We start from the raw sequence: 16,311 nt of genomic DNA on the forward strand, positions 1-16,311 counted from the left end.
CCATCTTTTAAGGTTTTCTCTTTTTACTCATTTTAAGCAATTTGATTATAATGTAACTTCATATAACTTTTTTTCATGTTTCTTGTGCTTGGGGTTTATTATGTTTCCTGGATCTGCGGGTGTATGATCTTCATTAAGTTTGGAAATCTTTCAGTCATTATTTCTTCAAACATTTTTGTCCCCTTTTTTTCTCTTCTTCTGGGTCTCTAATGACCCATATATTAGGCCATTTGAAATTGTCCCATAATTCACTGATGCACTTGTAACTTTTTTAGATTCTTTTTAGTCTCTTTCATTTTGGATAATTTTCTATTCTAATGCCTTCATGTTCACATATCTTTTCTTCTGCAATATCTAATCTGCGATCAATCTCATCCTGTGTATTTTTCATCCTTGGACATTGCAGATTTCACATCAGAAATTCAATTTGAGGCTTCTTCTTCTTCTTCTTTTTTTTTTTTTTTAAAGATTTTATCCATCTGTTTGTCAGAAAGAGAACACAAATGGGGGAGCGGCAGACTGAAAAGCAGGCTCCCCTGTTGAGCAAGGAGCCCAACACAGGACTTGATCCCAGGACTCAAAGATCATGACCTGAGTTGAAGGCAGACACATAACCAACTGAGCTACCCAGGTATCCCAATTTGAGGCTTTTTTATATCTTCCTTCTCTCAAATTTTTGAGCCTAAGAAATACAGTTATAACTGTTTTATTGTCCTCCTTGGGCCCAACTTCTTTCAGTTCTGGGTTTCATTTGATTATAGATTGTTTTCCTGCCTCTTTGCATGTCTAAGTATTTATGGATTCATTTTTTTAATGGGTGCCATACATTATGAATGTGATCTTACTGAGGGCTAGATAGCTGCATTCCTATAAATCTTGAGTTCTGTTGTGTAATGAGTTTACATTACTCGTTACTCATACATTTCTCAGTCAACAATTTGATCATCCTAAGTGTTGCTTTTATGATTTGTTAGGTAAGTCAGAGCAGGGGGACACAAAGACGAGCAAGGCTTTAGTGAAAGTGGATACAAAAGCCCAGGCACCAACCATGGCAACACAGCTAAGGGGACAGTTAAAACTCGATCAGGGTGGCAGAGTGCAGCCTCAGCTCTGCCCTCTATCTCCCCTTCCTGAGGTAGTAGCAGCAGCATGAAGAGAGCAGGGAGGACTGGAGTATTCCCTGGGTAGGCTTGGGGATACCCTCATGGGATCGGAAACCTTATCACAGGAACAAACCAGGCTTCAAATAGACACACGGAGCAGCTGCTGGCAGAGAGCTGTCCAGGAAGAGGGTCCCACCCCTCATTCCACTCTGCTTCACCCTTGCCGATTACACCAAGGGCCTTGGGAAGTCATCACACTGCTCAGGGCCTCAGCTTACTCATTTGTAAATTGGGGTGACCCCACCTGCTGTGCCTAGCTCAGAAGGGTGTTCCGTCCTGGGAGTAAGGTGTGCTCATTTCAGCAGCACATATACTGAAATTGTCCTAGGAGTCAGAGAAGTAAAAACACGCTGAGTTTCTGACACTGACACCCTTTCTACAGTCCTTTCTGCACACTGCCTTAGCCAGCTAACTGCTAAGCCCCCTTCAAAAAGGCCCTCAAGTTATGTAGTCAGAGGTTGTAAAGAAGAAGACAGAGGACCTATCATTTGATTCTAACCTCCTTGCAGGGTAGGCTCCGCCAGGGAAGGTGGCCCCCTCCCTCTGCCCTCAGCTCTGACGGAAGCCTGGGATGAGTGGTCTCCTTAATCTTCAGGCTCAAAAGTCCGAGAATAGCAGGGAATCCACCCGTAGCCTCCAGATCCAGGCATTTCTGTCATTCCTTTCCCCTTATCTCTGATTTCCTACCAGTCAGATGATGGTGTCTGAAGGCAAGAGGCCAGAGTTCCCAACAGCCCTCTGGTTCTAGGTTGGGTCATCTCTGCATCCGACCTCCTTTTGGAAGGACCTGAGGAAACAGACCAGACCAGACCAAGTGGCTCAACCATGTCCGAGCCATTGGTTATTTCTGGCAAGAATAAGGTGATCTAAGGGCGCCTGGGTGGCTCAGTGGTTTGGGCCGCTGCCTTCGGTCTCAGTTGCCTGGGATCGAGTCCCACATCGGGCTCTCTGCTCGGCAGGGAGCCTGCTTCCCTCTCTCTCTCTGACTGCCTCTCTGCCTGCTTGTGATCTCTCTCTGTCAAAATAAATAAATAAAATCTTAAAAAAAAAAAAAAAAGAATAAGGTGATCTAGGTTATCCTTCTATCTCCAGTAGCACCCAAGGACCCTGGAGCGCCTCAGCCTGGTTCAGGTCCCACATCTTTTATGTTTCTGGGTGGCTTCCATCACCTGCCAGTCTGGGGCTTTCCTAACCGTGTGTGATTTGGGGGAAAGGTGGGAAGGTCTGGGTATAAAGCTACATACACGTACTTGAAGTAATTGTAGATTCACATGCAGTTGTAAGAAACAAGACATCCCCTGTACGCTTTGCCTAGCTTCCCCCAATGCTGACATAGCAGGGTATCACAACCAGGATGCGAACATTGGTACAATCCATCAGTCCATCTCTGGTGTGTGCCATTGTAATGCTCAGACCACTAAAGCCTCCAAATTTACCTACTTAAGTTGCTTGTGGCTCGGAGGTACTGCACCCCGCTACTCCATCAGTGCCCCTGCAAACAGAGGTTTGCGAGGGATTTTAACAGGGCCTAGTATGTTCTGGACTCATCCACGTGATCGCTTAATCCTCACCAGAGCCTGTTTTACAGACGTTAAGACTGAGGCGCGTAGGGTCACCTGGGTGGCTCAGTGGGTTAAAGCCTCTGCCTTCGGCTCAGGTCGTGATCCCAGGGTCCTGGGATCGAGCCCCATGTCGGGCTCTCAGCTCGGCGGGGAGCCTGCTTCCTCCTCTCTCTGCCTGCTTCTCTGCCTACTTGTGCTCTCTGTCAAATAAATAAATAAAATCTTAAAAAAAAAAAAAAAAAAAAAGACTGAGGCGCGTAGAAGGGTGGAGGGTGAGTGGGTCTGGCAGGAGTTAACCCAGGTTTGCCTACTCTATCTACCCTCTGAGCACAGCGTCGTAGGCCCCTGGGGAAACTAGGAGGCTTGGAAGGCTCCACAAACACTAATGGAGTCCGTGGGGGCCCCGGGCAGGGTCCCAGAGGCGGAGGTAGCGGCTAGTCGCCGCACGCCGGGACTAAGCTTCAGGGCGTGGCTTGGCCCTACACCTGGGTTGCACCCGAGAGGACTAGGAAGCAACACCAGGCCCCAGGTTTCAACCCGAGCTCCCCAGCGCCGGGGCCCGGCCCGGGTCCGCCCCAGGGGACGCCGGGAAGCTGCCCCGCCTCTCCCCGCACGCTCTCCTCCCCCCGCTGCGCGGCGCTCGCCTGCCCCCTGCTGCCGCGGTATGGGTCCTGCAACCCCAGCCCTCCCCGCCTTCGCCCCGCGCACCCCCCAGCTCCGGATTGGCCGCTCCAGAAGTCTCCGGGCCCGCAGCCTTCCGCCACTGGATTGGCTGCGCCCCGGGGCTGAGGCCCCGCCCATTTCCCCGGGTCCTTTGATCACGCGCCTGCCGGCCCTTCCGGGGCCTGGGAGCCAACTGAGGGCGTTTCTGTCCGGGCTGCAGCGGCGGGAGGTAAGGCATGCTCGGGTTGGATGGGCTGCAGAGCGCCGGCGCGGGTCCATGTCTCGGGGTGCCGGGATTCCGGGATGTCCGGGCTCTCCCTGCAGCCCCCAAACCTCCCTCCCCCGGCCTGAGCCGCCCAGCGTCGTGGGAACTATACCTCCCATTCGGTGCTGGTCCGCATGAGGGGAGCGGCCCGACACCCGCCCCACCTCGGCAGGTCCCTTCGACCATGGGACGGTGTGCATGCGACCGTGCAAGCTCGGTGCCCCCACGGACACCGGGACAGGTAGTTCATACCTTGCCCCTCAGTGGAGACCCAAGCGAAGCGGGGTCGGGGACCTTGGGGTCTGCGTACAGGAGCCCATCGGCGGCCTCCTTACATCTGTCGATGGAAGCTGACCCTCTCACCTCCGCCTGTCAGCCCACGCTAAAGAGGGGAGGGACCTGGGCGGAGCCCCGGGTGGGGACCAGAGGGAGGTGACATCACCTCGCAGATACAATCCAGCCCTGCCCACTCGTGTCCGCCCTGGCACGGTAACAGTGGAGGAGAGACTGTACTGGCTGTATGTCCGCAGTCACACCAGGGACAAGGAGGGCACAGAGAAGGCCCGTAGCCTGAGTGGGGGGATTGGACCAGGACTGGGGCAGGCCCCTTCAGATGCTCCTGCCTCACCCGCAGGCCCCACAGCGCAGTACCCTCAAATATCAGATCTCCCCCTTTTGCTCCACTGGACAGGTGCTGGCTGCCCAGTATTCCCAGAGGTCGGAATAGGAGCTCCAAACATAGATCTAAGCTTTTCCCAGTAGAGACGTGCCAGTGTTTGGCCAGCACCTGAGCTGGGCCCCACCCTGGCTTGGGGACAGGAGCCGGGCAGCACTCTGGGCCTCTTCTTGGTGCCCTCCACACCCAGGATTTCCCTGGAGTCACTGGAGGGTTAAACCCAGCACACTGACCTGGAGGATCCCTCATCCCAGGGCCTGACCTAAGTTTTGATACATCACCAGCTCTTGGAGAGGGATCCAGAGCTTGGATGGCACCCTGGGTCAAACGAATCACCTCCCTTTCTCCTCCGCAGGGAGCCCCGTGGAGGCGCCCTCCCGAGGCCCCACTGCCCATGCTGACGACCCAGCCCTCCGGCTGCTGATGTCATGAGTAACACTACAGTGCCCAATGCCCCCCAGGCCAACAGCGACTCCATGGTGGGCTACGTGTTGGGGCCTTTCTTCCTCATCACCCTGGTCGGGGTGGTGGTGGTTGTGGTAAGGAGCCCTCACGGACACACATACACATCCACACTTCGGCTGGGAGCGGGGGCGGTGGGGCTGGCGAGCCTGCACCGCTCATCTCCGCTGTCCTGCTGTGATGGGTGAAGGGGTAGAGGTGGGTCTCTCATGGGCCGTCCTGGGCTCAGCAGCCTGCACAGCGCTGTGTCTCTGTTACAGGTAATGTATGTCCAGAAGAAAAAGCGGTGAGTGTCCCTGTCCCCAGTATTACTTCTGTTTCTTCCTGTAGGCTTGGTTCTCTACAGCTGAGGTTAAGATGTCCTTGGGCTTTCCTTATACTAGCCCCAAATTCCCTACACCCCGCTGTGAGGTTTTCCTGCCCAAACTGGGCTTGGAACCCACTGAAGAGGGGCCCCTTCTAGAACTGGGCATGTATTCTCAGAACCATAGTGTGCCCCCAAAGGCCCCCACGGCCTTAGGTGTTGGGAATGGGATTCCCCTGGGCTGAGCGCCCTCCCCTGCTCCCCAGAGTGGACCGGCTTCGCCATCACCTGCTCCCCATGTACAGCTACGACCCCGCGGAGGAGCTGCATGAGGCTGAGCAGGAGCTGCTTTCGGATGTGGGGGACCCCAAGGTGAGCGCTGGGGGGGTGGGTGGAGGCAGAACAGTCGGCAGGGCAACCTGCTGTCTTCTTCCCCAGAGCCAGGTTCTGTCCTCAAACCTCCCTATGTGGGCCAGAGCTAGTGGGCCGCCCTCCTACCAGGGGTGCCACAGCTTCTGCCCTGGACCCCAGCCCTGTAGCCCGGTCTCTGCCCCCACAGGTGGTACATGGCTGGCAGAGTGGCTACCAGCACAAGCGGATGCCCCTGCTGGACGTCAAGACCTGACCTCACCCCCACCCCCCTGCTCTCCAGAACCATGGCACTTGGGCGTGCTCCAGGGCCCTGCGGTGTCCTTCCCCACTTGCACTCATCCAGCTCCCCCTGCTGGGAACTGGGTCTCGTCTCCTCTCACCATCCAGGCTGCACCTTGCTCCCCCTGCCCAGGCCTTCAGTCCTTGGTGGGCTGAGCCTTCCACCCACTCGCCCCCCCACCAGGCTAATCCAAGTTTTTCCTGCCCGGTTGGAAGGGTGGTTGGGAGACTTTTTTCCTAGGCCCCACCTTTCTCTTGAGCCCTCCCCAACCTGGCTTTGGATTTGTTTCCATGGTGACAGGGCCTAATGTATAGTATTCAGTATATATATTTTGTAAATAAACTGTTTTGTGGCTAGGGGTGTGGTTTTGTTTTGTTTTTTTTTTTTTTGAGAGGCTTGTTACCTTCCTTGGAGCTAAAGCTTTTCCTGCCCCCCTCCTCCCCGGAGAGCCACCCCCACCAACTGTCCTTGGCTTCCACTCTTACCTACCCCAGGTACCCACCACAGAAGGATTCCAGTCCAGAAAAGGATATTTTTTTATTCAAGTAACTGCAAATAGGAAACCAGATGGGGGGGCCCCAGGCTGGGACAAATAATGGCCACCTCCTCCCCGGCAGAACAGGGGGGAGAAGGTAGCCTCTACACCCGACGGTCAATACAGCCCCCCCCCCCAACTCTGCTGCAGCATCCTAGGGGCAGGGCCTCACCTTCCCTGGGACTGGGGTGGTCGGTAACCCAGCCTGTGCTGCCCCGGGCCCTTGCCCCTAAGAGTGCCTCGGAGGAGGGGACCGCGGGCAGAACAGGAGGCAATGAGGATGAACATTTGGCGCTGGTCGCAGCAGCAATGACGGATGTCTAAGAATGGAAACATTGAACGAAAACAACACAACTGTCCAGAGGTAGTTTGTGAACAGAGGAAAAGATGGAACCAGAACCTTGGGGGGTGGGGAGGAGCAGAAGGGTGGGAGTGGGCAAGGCTAGCTCCTTGTTATTAGTGCCCCGTGTGAGGAAGGGGGAAACTGAGGCCTAGGGTGGAAGCGGAGGGGATTGAGCAGTGGCTCCAGCCCACCTGGGGAGGCCGTGGCAGGGAGCCTAGGCCTCTGGGACCTCACCTGGAAAAAGGGGGGACTGCAATTCCCTCACTGCAATAGATTCCAGGGTGAGGGGGTGGGGTGGGCTGGAGCCCATTTAGAAAGGGTAGGGGGCTCAGACCCCTCCTGCCTGCCTTCCTGTGCCCAAAGGCGGCTGTCTGACCTAGAGCAAGAACTAGGCAAGGGAGGAAGAAAAGTGGGTGTGAGCCGCACCTAGTGAGACACAGGCTGGGTGGGGTGGGGGGCATCTCAGGGCCCAGCGCCTCTCCCCACTGGCCATACCTGCCGCTGCCTGTGCTGTGGTGGGGGGCAGATCAGAAGATGGGGCTTGGGGCCCCTTTTAAGGCCAGGGAAGCCCTCCAAAGGCCCCTCAGTGGGAAGCCAGAGGAAGAATGGGGAAGCAGAAGGGGACCCCCCCAAACCAAGAGCCCAGTCAGCAACGTCCCCACCGTGGGGGGGGACACAGCAGGGGGCAGGGCACGGCAAGGTTGGGGGTCAGCTGTGTCTGGAGCTGTGAGTGTGCGGGTGGGTGAGGGGTCGCTGGAAACCGAGACCGAAGGAAACTGCTCCCCACTCGGGCCTTGGGGCCCCGCAGCGGCTGGTGTGCTGTGTAGTGTGGCGGCGAGGGCGCAGGTGGGTGGTGGTGGTGCAGGGAAAGGGGGGGGCCTGGGGGAGGGGGCGGTGGGAGCGGAGCGGAGCTGTCCAGTCCCAGAAGGAAAATTGCTCCTCGGCCAAGGAGCAGGCGGCAGGCGGCACGGCGCGGTCACTGCTCCTCCTCGGAGGACTCCTGCGAGATGCCCTCTTCTTCCTCCTTCTCCTGGGAGGAGGAGGCAGGCAGGCCGGTCAGCAGGAGTGCCAGGCCTGCCCCCTGCCCCCTACTGGTGGTGCTGGGGGGTGGGGGCACAGGCCAGGAGGGCCCCCACCCCTCCCTGGGTTCCCTGGCTCTCCAGAAGGGGGAATGAGTCAGGGCTGAGTGTGTGAGTGACTCAGCAACCTCCACGGCCCAGTTTCATTCATAAAAAAGGAAGAATTTAAAGGGAGGGAAAAAACCCCACACACAGGCTGCTCCCACAAGGAGCCAGGCCCCCTTGGCCCCAGGGCCTGTCCCCCCCAACACCCAGCTTAGGGAAGTGAGGAGATAAGTGGCTTTCTATAGGCGGGGGAGGGAGAGGTGGCCAGGAAGAGGAAGCGGGAGGAGGTGGCTGCTGGGTGCCTCGCTGGGGAACCAGGTGGCCTTGGGCCGCAGGGGCAGCTGAGGGGCTATGGAGCCAGGCCTCGGACTGACCCCAGGCCAGGGCGGGGAGGAAGGGGAAGTGTGTGTGCCTCCGGGGCTCACTCACTGGGCGGGAATGTCGGGACACCACACCACACGGGCCTGCGGCCCCCCGTGCCAGGCACAAACTCCCAAACAACTTGTTTCCTGTTACTCACTCCTGGGGCCCAGCCAGCACCCCCTGACCCCCCTCCTCACCCTGGTGGTGGCTCAGCTCGAGGAATGAAGGCCTCAGGGAGTTCAGGGAGCAGGTTGGGGGGACAGAAAAAGGCCAGGAGGAACAAGGCTGGGGTGGCCGTTGACTTCAGTGAGGCCCCAGAGGCAGCCTCCTGACTCAACCTACCTTCTTGCGTTAGCAGCTATTTGGGGGCTCAGAAATGGATGGTGGGTCCCAGTGAGGAGGGGCCTCCATGTGGGATCACCCCTCAGCTCCCACACAGCACTGCCAGCTCGACTTAGGGCTGAGCTCCTTGGCTGCCTCCTCCTCCCTACCCAAGACGGTGGTGAGGACAGAACCCGTGCTCTGCTCTCAGGGCCTTCTTTCCTCACTTCTATTATGGGGCTGGGTGGGAGAAGGAGACTAGATGGCCTCCAAGTTCCCCCTAGAAGTTGAGTCTGTTCTAGGAGCCGAGGAAAGAGAAGGAGCCCCACCCCTGGCTAGGGCAGGTTCGTACCTGGGACCCCTTGCTTCTCAGGGATACAGCCCTTTAAAAGCCCTGGGCTGGGTGCCAGGACCCTGGGCCACATGTAAATCCCTTTCCCTCCAGGCCTGGGGAAGGGGACAATGTCCCACTACTCCTGGCTCCGGCCAGGCAGAGTCGTCCTTCCACGCTGAGCGCACAGGACTCAGTACCTCATCCTTAAACATCCTCCCCAGCAAACCACAGCACCGCCATCCCTTCACCTACCAGTTTTTTGGGTCTGCCCCTTGGTTTCCTCCCTGGGGTTGTGGTAGTTTTCTAGATGGTCAGAGAAAAGATCCACTAAGTCAAAAATGTCCCTCAGTCTTCACGCAACCACCAGTGCCCTGGTGGGGAGGGGCAGAACTCCCCACCTCTGCTCAGGGCAGCCTGGGACTCTCACCCCAGCAGGCCCACCCGAGTCCAGCTGGTGATGACTGGCCAGCCACACTGCACCCCCCCCAACATACACACACGCCCCCCACTCCCTCCTCCACCCATGACTCAGAGGATATGAGTCGTGTCTCAGAAAAAAAATAAAAAACAAAACAACTTCTCTGAGAGACTGCTGCCACTGTGAATCTGCCTTTCCCTGCTTATCCCCACTCCCTCGGGATCCAGGGGGACCCCCGAATGGAACATTCTCCATGCAGGGACGGGTGGAACCGCCCCTTCCCTCTTCCCGATTCGCCTGTTTCCAGACGACGAAAGCTATGGGACTTCTGACTCGATTTCCCCCAAAGTGAGGCTTCGGTCATCACCCTGCCTTCCCCAATTAGCCAAGACCCCCTGGCACCCATGCCAGGAAAGAGGGCAGGGGACAGAGTAAGGACAAGCCAGTGCCTTCCTAGACCTCCCCCAGCTGTGGCCATGGGCAGAGGGAGGCCGTCCTCCTCCAGCCTTACCCGGGTCTTGGCGGCACCCTTGTTTTTGCTCCCCTTTGGTCGGCCCCGAGGTCTCTTAGGTGTCGGCACTTCGCTGGGTTCCTTCTGCAAAGACAGATGGGGTCATCAGAACACAGAAGTCACCTGTCCCACCCCTTTCAAAACACATGGCGCTCTCCCCTGACCCCAGCAAGACTGAGTCAAGCAAGCCAGTGCCCCGACCCAGAAATCCACAGGCACCAGAGCAGACAAGCCCTCGTGATTCAAGTTCGCACACTGACCATCTTCTGCAAAGCCCCTCCCAAGCCTCCCTGCGCCAAGAGGAGGACAAGAAGGCAGAAGAGGGCAAGGCGGCACGGGGGCACAAAGACACCAGCAGGCAGCTCTGCCACCACGGGGCTCGAAGCTCTTGGGCAAGACGCAGGATGCTCGGGCCTCAGTTTCCTCAACCGTAAATGGTGACAAGACACCTCACAGGGTATCCAGAGACTAAATGAAGAGTGTGGAAGTGGCCAGCACTGGGCCAATCAGTTGCCTCCCCGCTGTGAGGGATGCCGAAGAGGGGAAAGGATGCCCCCTTCGTCCCGCTAGAGAGAGCCTCCAGCCTCTCCCTGCAAACTGACTCCCTCCAGGCCACCTCTCGGAGAAGGAAGTATGCCCACATGTCGGAAACCCAGAGCTCCCTACCGTGGTTGCCGCTGAAATTTTAATAAGCCCAACAGAGTAAGAAGCTGCTGCATGAGGCGTAGAAGCCAGGCAGCGAAGGCACATCAGCTACGGTTTCAGGGCGGCTGTCCACAGGCTGTTTAGGGCCACCATGGTCCTGTAACCCAGCACCCCCGCTCAGGCACCCCTCCGCGGGCCCCAGCTAACAGGCACAGGGTGGAGGCCATGGGAACCAGACAGAGGGAGAGGGAGAAGCAGGCTCCCCGCTGAGCAGAAAGCCCGATGCGGGGCTCGATCCCATGACCCTGGGATTATGACCTGAGCCGAAGGCAGAGGCTTAACCCACTGAGCCACCCAGGCACCCCCCTGGCTGGCCTAACCCCATGCAACCTCAGTGGGGGACAGCACCACGGTTCCCAGGGTCACTGTCTCGCCAACTTCCTCACATTTTTAAGTCTTTAGGCTTCCATTTTGTTTTGTTTTGTTTTTCACAGGGCCGGAGCGGAGCCTGGCCCAGGGCCACGTGAGGAGAGGCCCCCAACAGGTGCCAGCCCAGGACCTTTCTGTTAGGGCCTGAGATGAAGAAGTCCAGAAACCGACAGTTAAGTCTTTAGAAATGTTTATGGTGACTGGACAGAGCAGTACGTGCAAGGACTCTCAGGATTAGAAACCCGGAACTTGTATGTATATGCGACTCATTTTAACTATGTTTTTATAAAGGCCCTGGTCCGCAACACCCTGGGAGTAAAGCGTGGGTAGTTTACCAGGGTGGGGGCACTGGCCCAGGCAACTTCCGGCTTGGATGATCTGGCATGGGCTCAGGGCTCAAGGTTTCTCAGACCCCACTTCCCTCCATGGGTCTCAGGATCTGACCAGAGTCAGCACGTGCCAGGTGCATGTTTTTGGAGGAGACACACACACACACAGACACACACACACACACACAGCAATGATTCTGCAGCCCTCTGCTCCAGTTTTCACTTGCAGAGACACCTGGCACCTCCCTAACCCAGAGAGGTAAACCGAGGCAAAGGTATGGACACCCACCTGACTCCCTACCAGCGCCGTCCCGGGACTCACCGGAGGCTGCTTGCGCGGCCTGCCCCGCCCCCGCTTCTCAGTGCCGTCCTTTTCCTGCTTGGAGGCCAAGGGCTGGCTGGACTTCGAGCTCGACTCGCTCATCTTCCCTTCTCTCTGGAGCAGGTGGAGGAGCGATGGCTAGGATGCTGGGGAGCAGGCAAAGTTATTTAAAACACAACCCCTTGCTTTGGTCCCCTCCCAACCCCTCCACTACCAGTGCCCTCAAAGGGCACTGGGGGACCCTGCCTGCTCCCCAGGGATACCCTTGCTTGCTGAGAATCGGGTCCGCCCAGCCCCAGCGCGGGCTACAGGGTGGGGCTTGGGCCGTTGGCCCTAATCAGCTCCTTATCTCTCGCGCAGAAGCATGCTTTGTCCTGCCACCCACACAGGGCCCAGGCCCAAGAGGCACAGCCAGCTCAGATGCAGTTCTGTGGGTGATGCCACCTGAACAAAGGTGTAGATGGGGGGTCCTCGTGCAACCCAGGGGGTCCCTCTCTCTAGCCAGCTCCCCTTTCCCTTAGGAGAAAACCCAGCCTGAGCGACTCACAGGCAACAAGGGTGGAAAGGTTAGCAGAGGGAGTAAGCCCCGGGCCACCTGGCCAGCAGCGTGACCTACCCACCATGGCCCAAGCCTCAGGCCCAACCTCGATGCTCCACACCAATCACTGGGCCAGGGTTGTGCCCACCCCACCACTTAGCTCTCCTCTCTGCTCTCTCCCCAGGGTAGAGCCTTGGGGAATCAAGGCTGGGAATAATTTGGGGAAGATGGTTGAAATTGTAGTGGGAAGGAGAAAAAGAAAGCCAAAGGTGAAAGATGGCTCTCCGCTTTCCCCCTACCCCACACACCACCTGGAGTCAAATGAGATCTTCCCCTTCGGTGCCTGGGTCTCCCCTGAGCTCCTTCGAACGGATGCTAGCTGCCCTTCCCACCTTGCAGGGCTGGTCCTCAAAGCAGCTTGTTTTTTTCCTCTTGCATCTTCCCTCCTCTTAGAGGCCCATTTGGATTTAATCAGCCCCACTAATTGTGAGTTTACCTAAAACCTCCCATTGCAAGGAGCACCCGGCACCCCATTATTTGGTAGCCTCTTCCAGAAGCTTAAAAAAAAGAGTGAGGGTCCCCCACATCCGGTCCGATCCCCCTCTGTCTTCCCAGGTGCAGACCCATGGCTCTCCACCTCCCTGGTAACCAACCCCTGGTTGCCCTTGGCAAAGGGTAGGCCCAAGCATCTTCGCTTCTAAAAGACCTTCAACCTGTAAAATGGGGGGAATGAGAAGAAATTTACCTCAACTACCTTTCCACACTGAGGCCAAGAATCATACCAGATCATAGTGAAAATAGATCCACAACAGGAAGTCCTCACTCCAATCAAAACGAGAACTAGAACATTCGAAAATGACTTTTCTTTCCCCTTTTCAGACAATTTCCAATTTTAACTCAACGAGAGGAAAAAGTTTTTTGTGGGTTTGTTTTTTTTTTTTTTCAAACTTGTGACTTTTGGAGGGCTTGAGGCCCCAAGCCTCAAGATTCTCCAGACGGCGAGACTTTGTCTGGTAATTATTCTATTTTATAATATTTCAGACTTGAAAACCCTTTTAAACAAGGTGGTTGGTGATTTATCCTGCTCCGTCATTAGTGGCTTGGCCTGCTCTGTAATTACAGGCAGTGATTAGAATCTTATATTACACCACAGGTTCCCCTTCAAACTAAACATCAAAATTAATCAGCCTAAATGAGTGCTGACCTCACATGAGGTCTGTGAAGGCCCCCTCACAGAGGGGGGTCCAGTTGCTCCAAGCTAGCCCCTAATCCCAGAAAGCCTGGGCCCAACATGCCTGGGAATCCTGGTGGGTCTCCGGGAAAGTTCTTGCATCATCTAGAATTTCCTCCCACCTCTCACTACTAGGAACCCTCTAATCCACTCTCCGACACCCCACCCCCCCAAGTCCAGGCCTCCAGGAACTGAATGAAGGCCTGTGGCCCTCTCTGGGGAAGGGAAATGCTTGTCTCTTCCACCTGTTTCTGAATATCAGAGGCCTGGCTTAGGGGAAGGCATGTTTAAAAGGGCCCGACCCGAACCCTCCAGTTTGTAATAAGCCCTTCTGGGCCTCAAGCGTGTCTCCCCCCCCTCCCTTGTACACCGTGCATCCAATATGTATTCCACAAATGCTTAGGGAGTCTACGAGAACGACCCTAGGAAATCAGCATGGGCTCCCTTGTTGTCCGGAAAAAAGTAGCCCAGAGAGGCCTGAGGAGTTGCCCAAGGTCACACAGCAAGTTGGCGAGCAGGGCAGAGTAGATTACGGGCGACCTCTCTAGCCCGCCACTTTGCTTAACCGCCGAGACTTGTTGAGTGCGCGTCCCCCCTGCTCCAGAGTCGGCCCCAGGGTGACTCTGCAAGTGTCCGCTCCGGGCCGTTGCAGGTCGGCCGACGGGACTAGGGGCGAGAGCGCGCGGGGGGAGGGGCACGAGCAGCTCTCGCAGGCGCGGGAAACTGGTGCACCCCGACCGCATGCACCGCCACGCGGGTGCACCCGGCCCCACTTCCTGCCAGAGGGGGCACCCAAGCCCGCCTTGGGGCAGGAAACCTGGCGCGCGCGGGCGCGGGGTAGAGGAAGAAAGCCACCTCCCTCCGCGCCCTCCCCGCAAAATAAAGCCCCAGAAAAAAAAAAAAAAATGAAACGGGGAGTTAAAGGGACTAGTTCCAACAGAGCCCTGCAAAGCAGAGAAACCTGTTTGTGGGGGCGGAGGGCAGGCCCGGCCCTGGGGGCCCGAGAGGCGCGGGCCGGGCCAGAGCTAGGGTCGGGGTGAAGCCCCAAACCCAGGCCCGCGATTCGGCCTCAATCTGCGTAGGGGGGCACCGGGAGGAAGGCCGAGCGGGAACAGGGCCGAATTGTGGGGTTCCTGCCCATCCCCCTCACTTCTAGAACTTCCCCAGGCTGCGGGGGGCACCCGACCCCCCACTCGCCTGCTGTGCCGCAGCCTGTTCCTCTCCCCGCCCCCCCACAGCCCGGGCCCCGGCTCGGGCTCGGGCTCCGGCTCGGGCTCGGGCTCCCGCGGGAGCGGCGGCCGCGCGAGGTGCACCGGGCTCTGCCGGGTGCACAACTCGCGCTCGCCGCAGCCGCGCGCCCCCTCCCCCACCGCGCGCCTTTCCCGGGTCCCCGCCCCCCGCAGGGCGCCCGCGGCGCGGGGGAAGGGGTGCGGGCGCCCTCCCCGCGCCGCCGGGCCCCGCCGCCCGCCCCCGCGCCGCGCGGCCCTCCCCCGCCGGCCGCTCGCGCAGCCCCGGCCTGGGAATAAAGCCGGAGGCGCGCGCTGCAGCCCTGGGCGGCTTGCAGGAGGGGCGGCGTGCAGGCGGGGGCGCGGGCGCCCCCCTCCGCCGCCGCCGCCGCGGGCCCCGGGGACGACTCACCGCGAGCTCGGCCGCCGGCCTGCGGTGCGCGCTCCGGGCTGCCGGGAGCGACGGTGCTGGGCGCTGAGGACCGGCCTGGCTCCGCCGCCGCCGCCGCTGGTAGCAAATGCGGATCTGAAACCGGGAGAGAGAGCAGAGGCGCTCAGAGACCGCCGCCGCCGCGTGCTCGCCGCCCAGGCCCCCGCGGGGTATTTATCTGTCACATCCAGGCGGGGGGACAAAAATATTCGCCCTCCCCCGAAGGATGGCGAGGGGCAGGAAGCTAGGCACGGCCCGTGTGCGGCCTCAATAAATAAATAATTTAATTAAATGATAGATATAAAAAAAAAAAAAAAGCCACCGGAGGGGCCGCGAACTCACGCCTTCTTGGAGCCGCGCCAGCGCCAGAAATAGCCCGGGCTCGGAGTCCCAATTAGAGGAGCGCAGCCCCGGCTCAGGGGAGCTTAAAAAGAGCGACCCAGGGGCAGGGGGGACGGGCCCGCCCGCGCCAGCCGTGTCACTGTGGGGGCGGGGCCATGCAAATGAGCCCGGGGATTTAAAAGGGCGGCCGCCCGGCAGCTGCCGCCGCCGGGCGGGTGGGTGCTGACTACGGGGAGGGGCGCCCGGTGCCGGGTGCCTGGGGGCGGGCCCGCGGGAGGCCTGGGCTGGGAACCCGAGGCGACGGCCCACTCCCCGCTGTCCCGGACCGGGAGACATGGGAAGGTGCACAGAGGGGCATCACCACGGAGCTTTTCGCGGGGGATGGGATGGGAGGGGAGGGCGTCCTTACAGCCTGGAACGGGGGGGGGGTCCCCGGGAGAGTCACCTCTAGGGTCCTTCCGGGCGTGTGGGCCTGACGCCCGCGGGGCGCGTTGGATGTGGGCGGGCGTTCGTGCCTGCGGGGTCCGCGCGGGCGGGAGGGGGTGGAGAGAAACGCGCCTGTGGGAGAATTCTGCGGCCTACCCGCCGCCCCCTGCGCCCAGATACGCGGCTCGTAGATTTCCCCTGGGCGGACAGGTGTCAGCATGTGCATTTCAGTGCCAACCTGCGTGTAGCTGCCTGGTGAAATCCAAGTCTTGGGAAATTCAAACGTGAAACTTGTGAAATCCAGAGTTTTCGCTTATTAATGGCCGCGAGTGAGCCGTAGTCAAGGTGCAGCCTCCAAGCGAAACGAACGATTGGCTCGCTTGCAGGTAAACCTGAGGCTGGTTGCGTTCCTGTAGGGGACCCGGCTGGTGGTTTGAGATCATGCCTTCCCACTTTGTGCCCTGGCCCTCTCCGCCGTGACTTTTAAAGGAAAACATGAAAGCGTGAGCCAGTGGTCGCCTGGAAGCACTTTGAGGGCAGGGACTGGGTCTACGCAAGCTGCACCCGCCACGCCTGGCCCGCCCGGCGCCTGGCGCAACAAAGACTTGTTGCACGAATGAGAAGGAAGTCCAAAGTGGAAAGATGGCGGGGAGGGCGGTGGGAGAAGAAAGGGCGCCGTCTAGAGCGGCGCGCCCTG

At 58.5% G+C, this 16,311-nt stretch overlaps 2 protein-coding genes across 4 annotated transcripts; one reads left to right on the top strand and one right to left on the bottom strand.

Moving 5' to 3' along the window:
• The first annotated feature begins 3,025 nt into the window (after positions 1-3,025).
• Positions 3,026-6,103, top strand: SMIM29 (small integral membrane protein 29). Of its 2 annotated transcripts, none has more exons than XM_046004349.1 (5): positions 3,026-3,617; positions 4,685-4,868; positions 5,052-5,077; positions 5,401-5,467; positions 5,655-6,103. In XM_046004349.1, the coding sequence occupies exons 2-5, from the start codon at positions 4,758-4,760 to the stop codon at positions 5,718-5,720; spliced, it is 270 nt and encodes an 89-aa protein (XP_045860305.1). In that variant the 5' UTR covers positions 3,026-3,617; positions 4,685-4,757; the 3' UTR covers positions 5,721-6,103. The 2 variants fall into 2 exon arrangements, with proteins under 2 accessions (XP_045860305.1, XP_045860304.1); XM_046004348.1 differs by having other exon boundaries at positions 3,505-3,617; positions 5,362-5,467.
• A 162-nt stretch (positions 6,104-6,265) lies between these two features.
• HMGA1 (high mobility group AT-hook 1) lies at positions 6,266-15,312 on the bottom strand. 2 transcript variants are annotated; one of them, XM_046006141.1, is made up of 6 exons: positions 15,189-15,312; positions 14,829-14,942; positions 11,422-11,567; positions 9,697-9,780; positions 9,020-9,070; positions 6,266-7,655 (listed from the first exon to the last, which is right to left on the bottom strand). In XM_046006141.1, exons 3-6 carry the CDS (start codon positions 11,521-11,523, stop codon positions 7,602-7,604), a joined length of 291 nt encoding a protein of 96 aa, XP_045862097.1. In that variant the 5' UTR covers positions 11,524-11,567; positions 14,829-14,942; positions 15,189-15,312; the 3' UTR covers positions 6,266-7,601. The 2 variants fall into 2 exon arrangements, with proteins under 2 accessions (XP_045862097.1, XP_045862095.1); XM_046006139.1 differs by having other exon boundaries at positions 11,389-11,567.
• Between the last annotated feature and the right edge of the window lie 999 nt (positions 15,313-16,311).

Source organism: Meles meles, chromosome 5 (assembly GCF_922984935.1).
Source record: "Meles meles chromosome 5, mMelMel3.1 paternal haplotype, whole genome shotgun sequence".
NCBI classification, from domain to species: Eukaryota; Metazoa; Chordata; class Mammalia; order Carnivora; family Mustelidae; genus Meles; species Meles meles.

Coding starts and splice junctions, on each gene's coding strand:
- SMIM29 (XM_046004348.1), top strand. CDS start 4,758: ATGAGTAACACTACAGTGCCCAATGCCCCCCAGGCCAACAGCGACTCC. Junction 5,078..5,361: donor TATGTCCAGAAGAAAAAGCG/GTGAGTGTCCCT, acceptor CCTGCTCCCCAG/AGTGGACCGGCTTCGCCATC. Junction 5,468..5,654: donor CGGATGTGGGGGACCCCAAG/GTGAGCGCTGGG, acceptor CTGCCCCCACAG/GTGGTACATGGCTGGCAGAG.
- HMGA1 (XM_046006139.1), bottom strand. CDS start 11,523: ATGAGCGAGTCGAGCTCGAAGTCCAGCCAGCCCTTGGCCTCCAAGCAG. Junction 9,781..11,388: donor CGGCGCTGGTAGGGAGTCAG/GTGGGTGTCCAT, acceptor CTGTCTTTGCAG/AAGGAACCCAGCGAAGTGCC. Junction 7,656..9,019: donor GGGGCAGACCCAAAAAACTG/GTAGGTGAAGGG, acceptor TCCTCCTCCCAG/GAGAAGGAGGAAGAAGAGGG.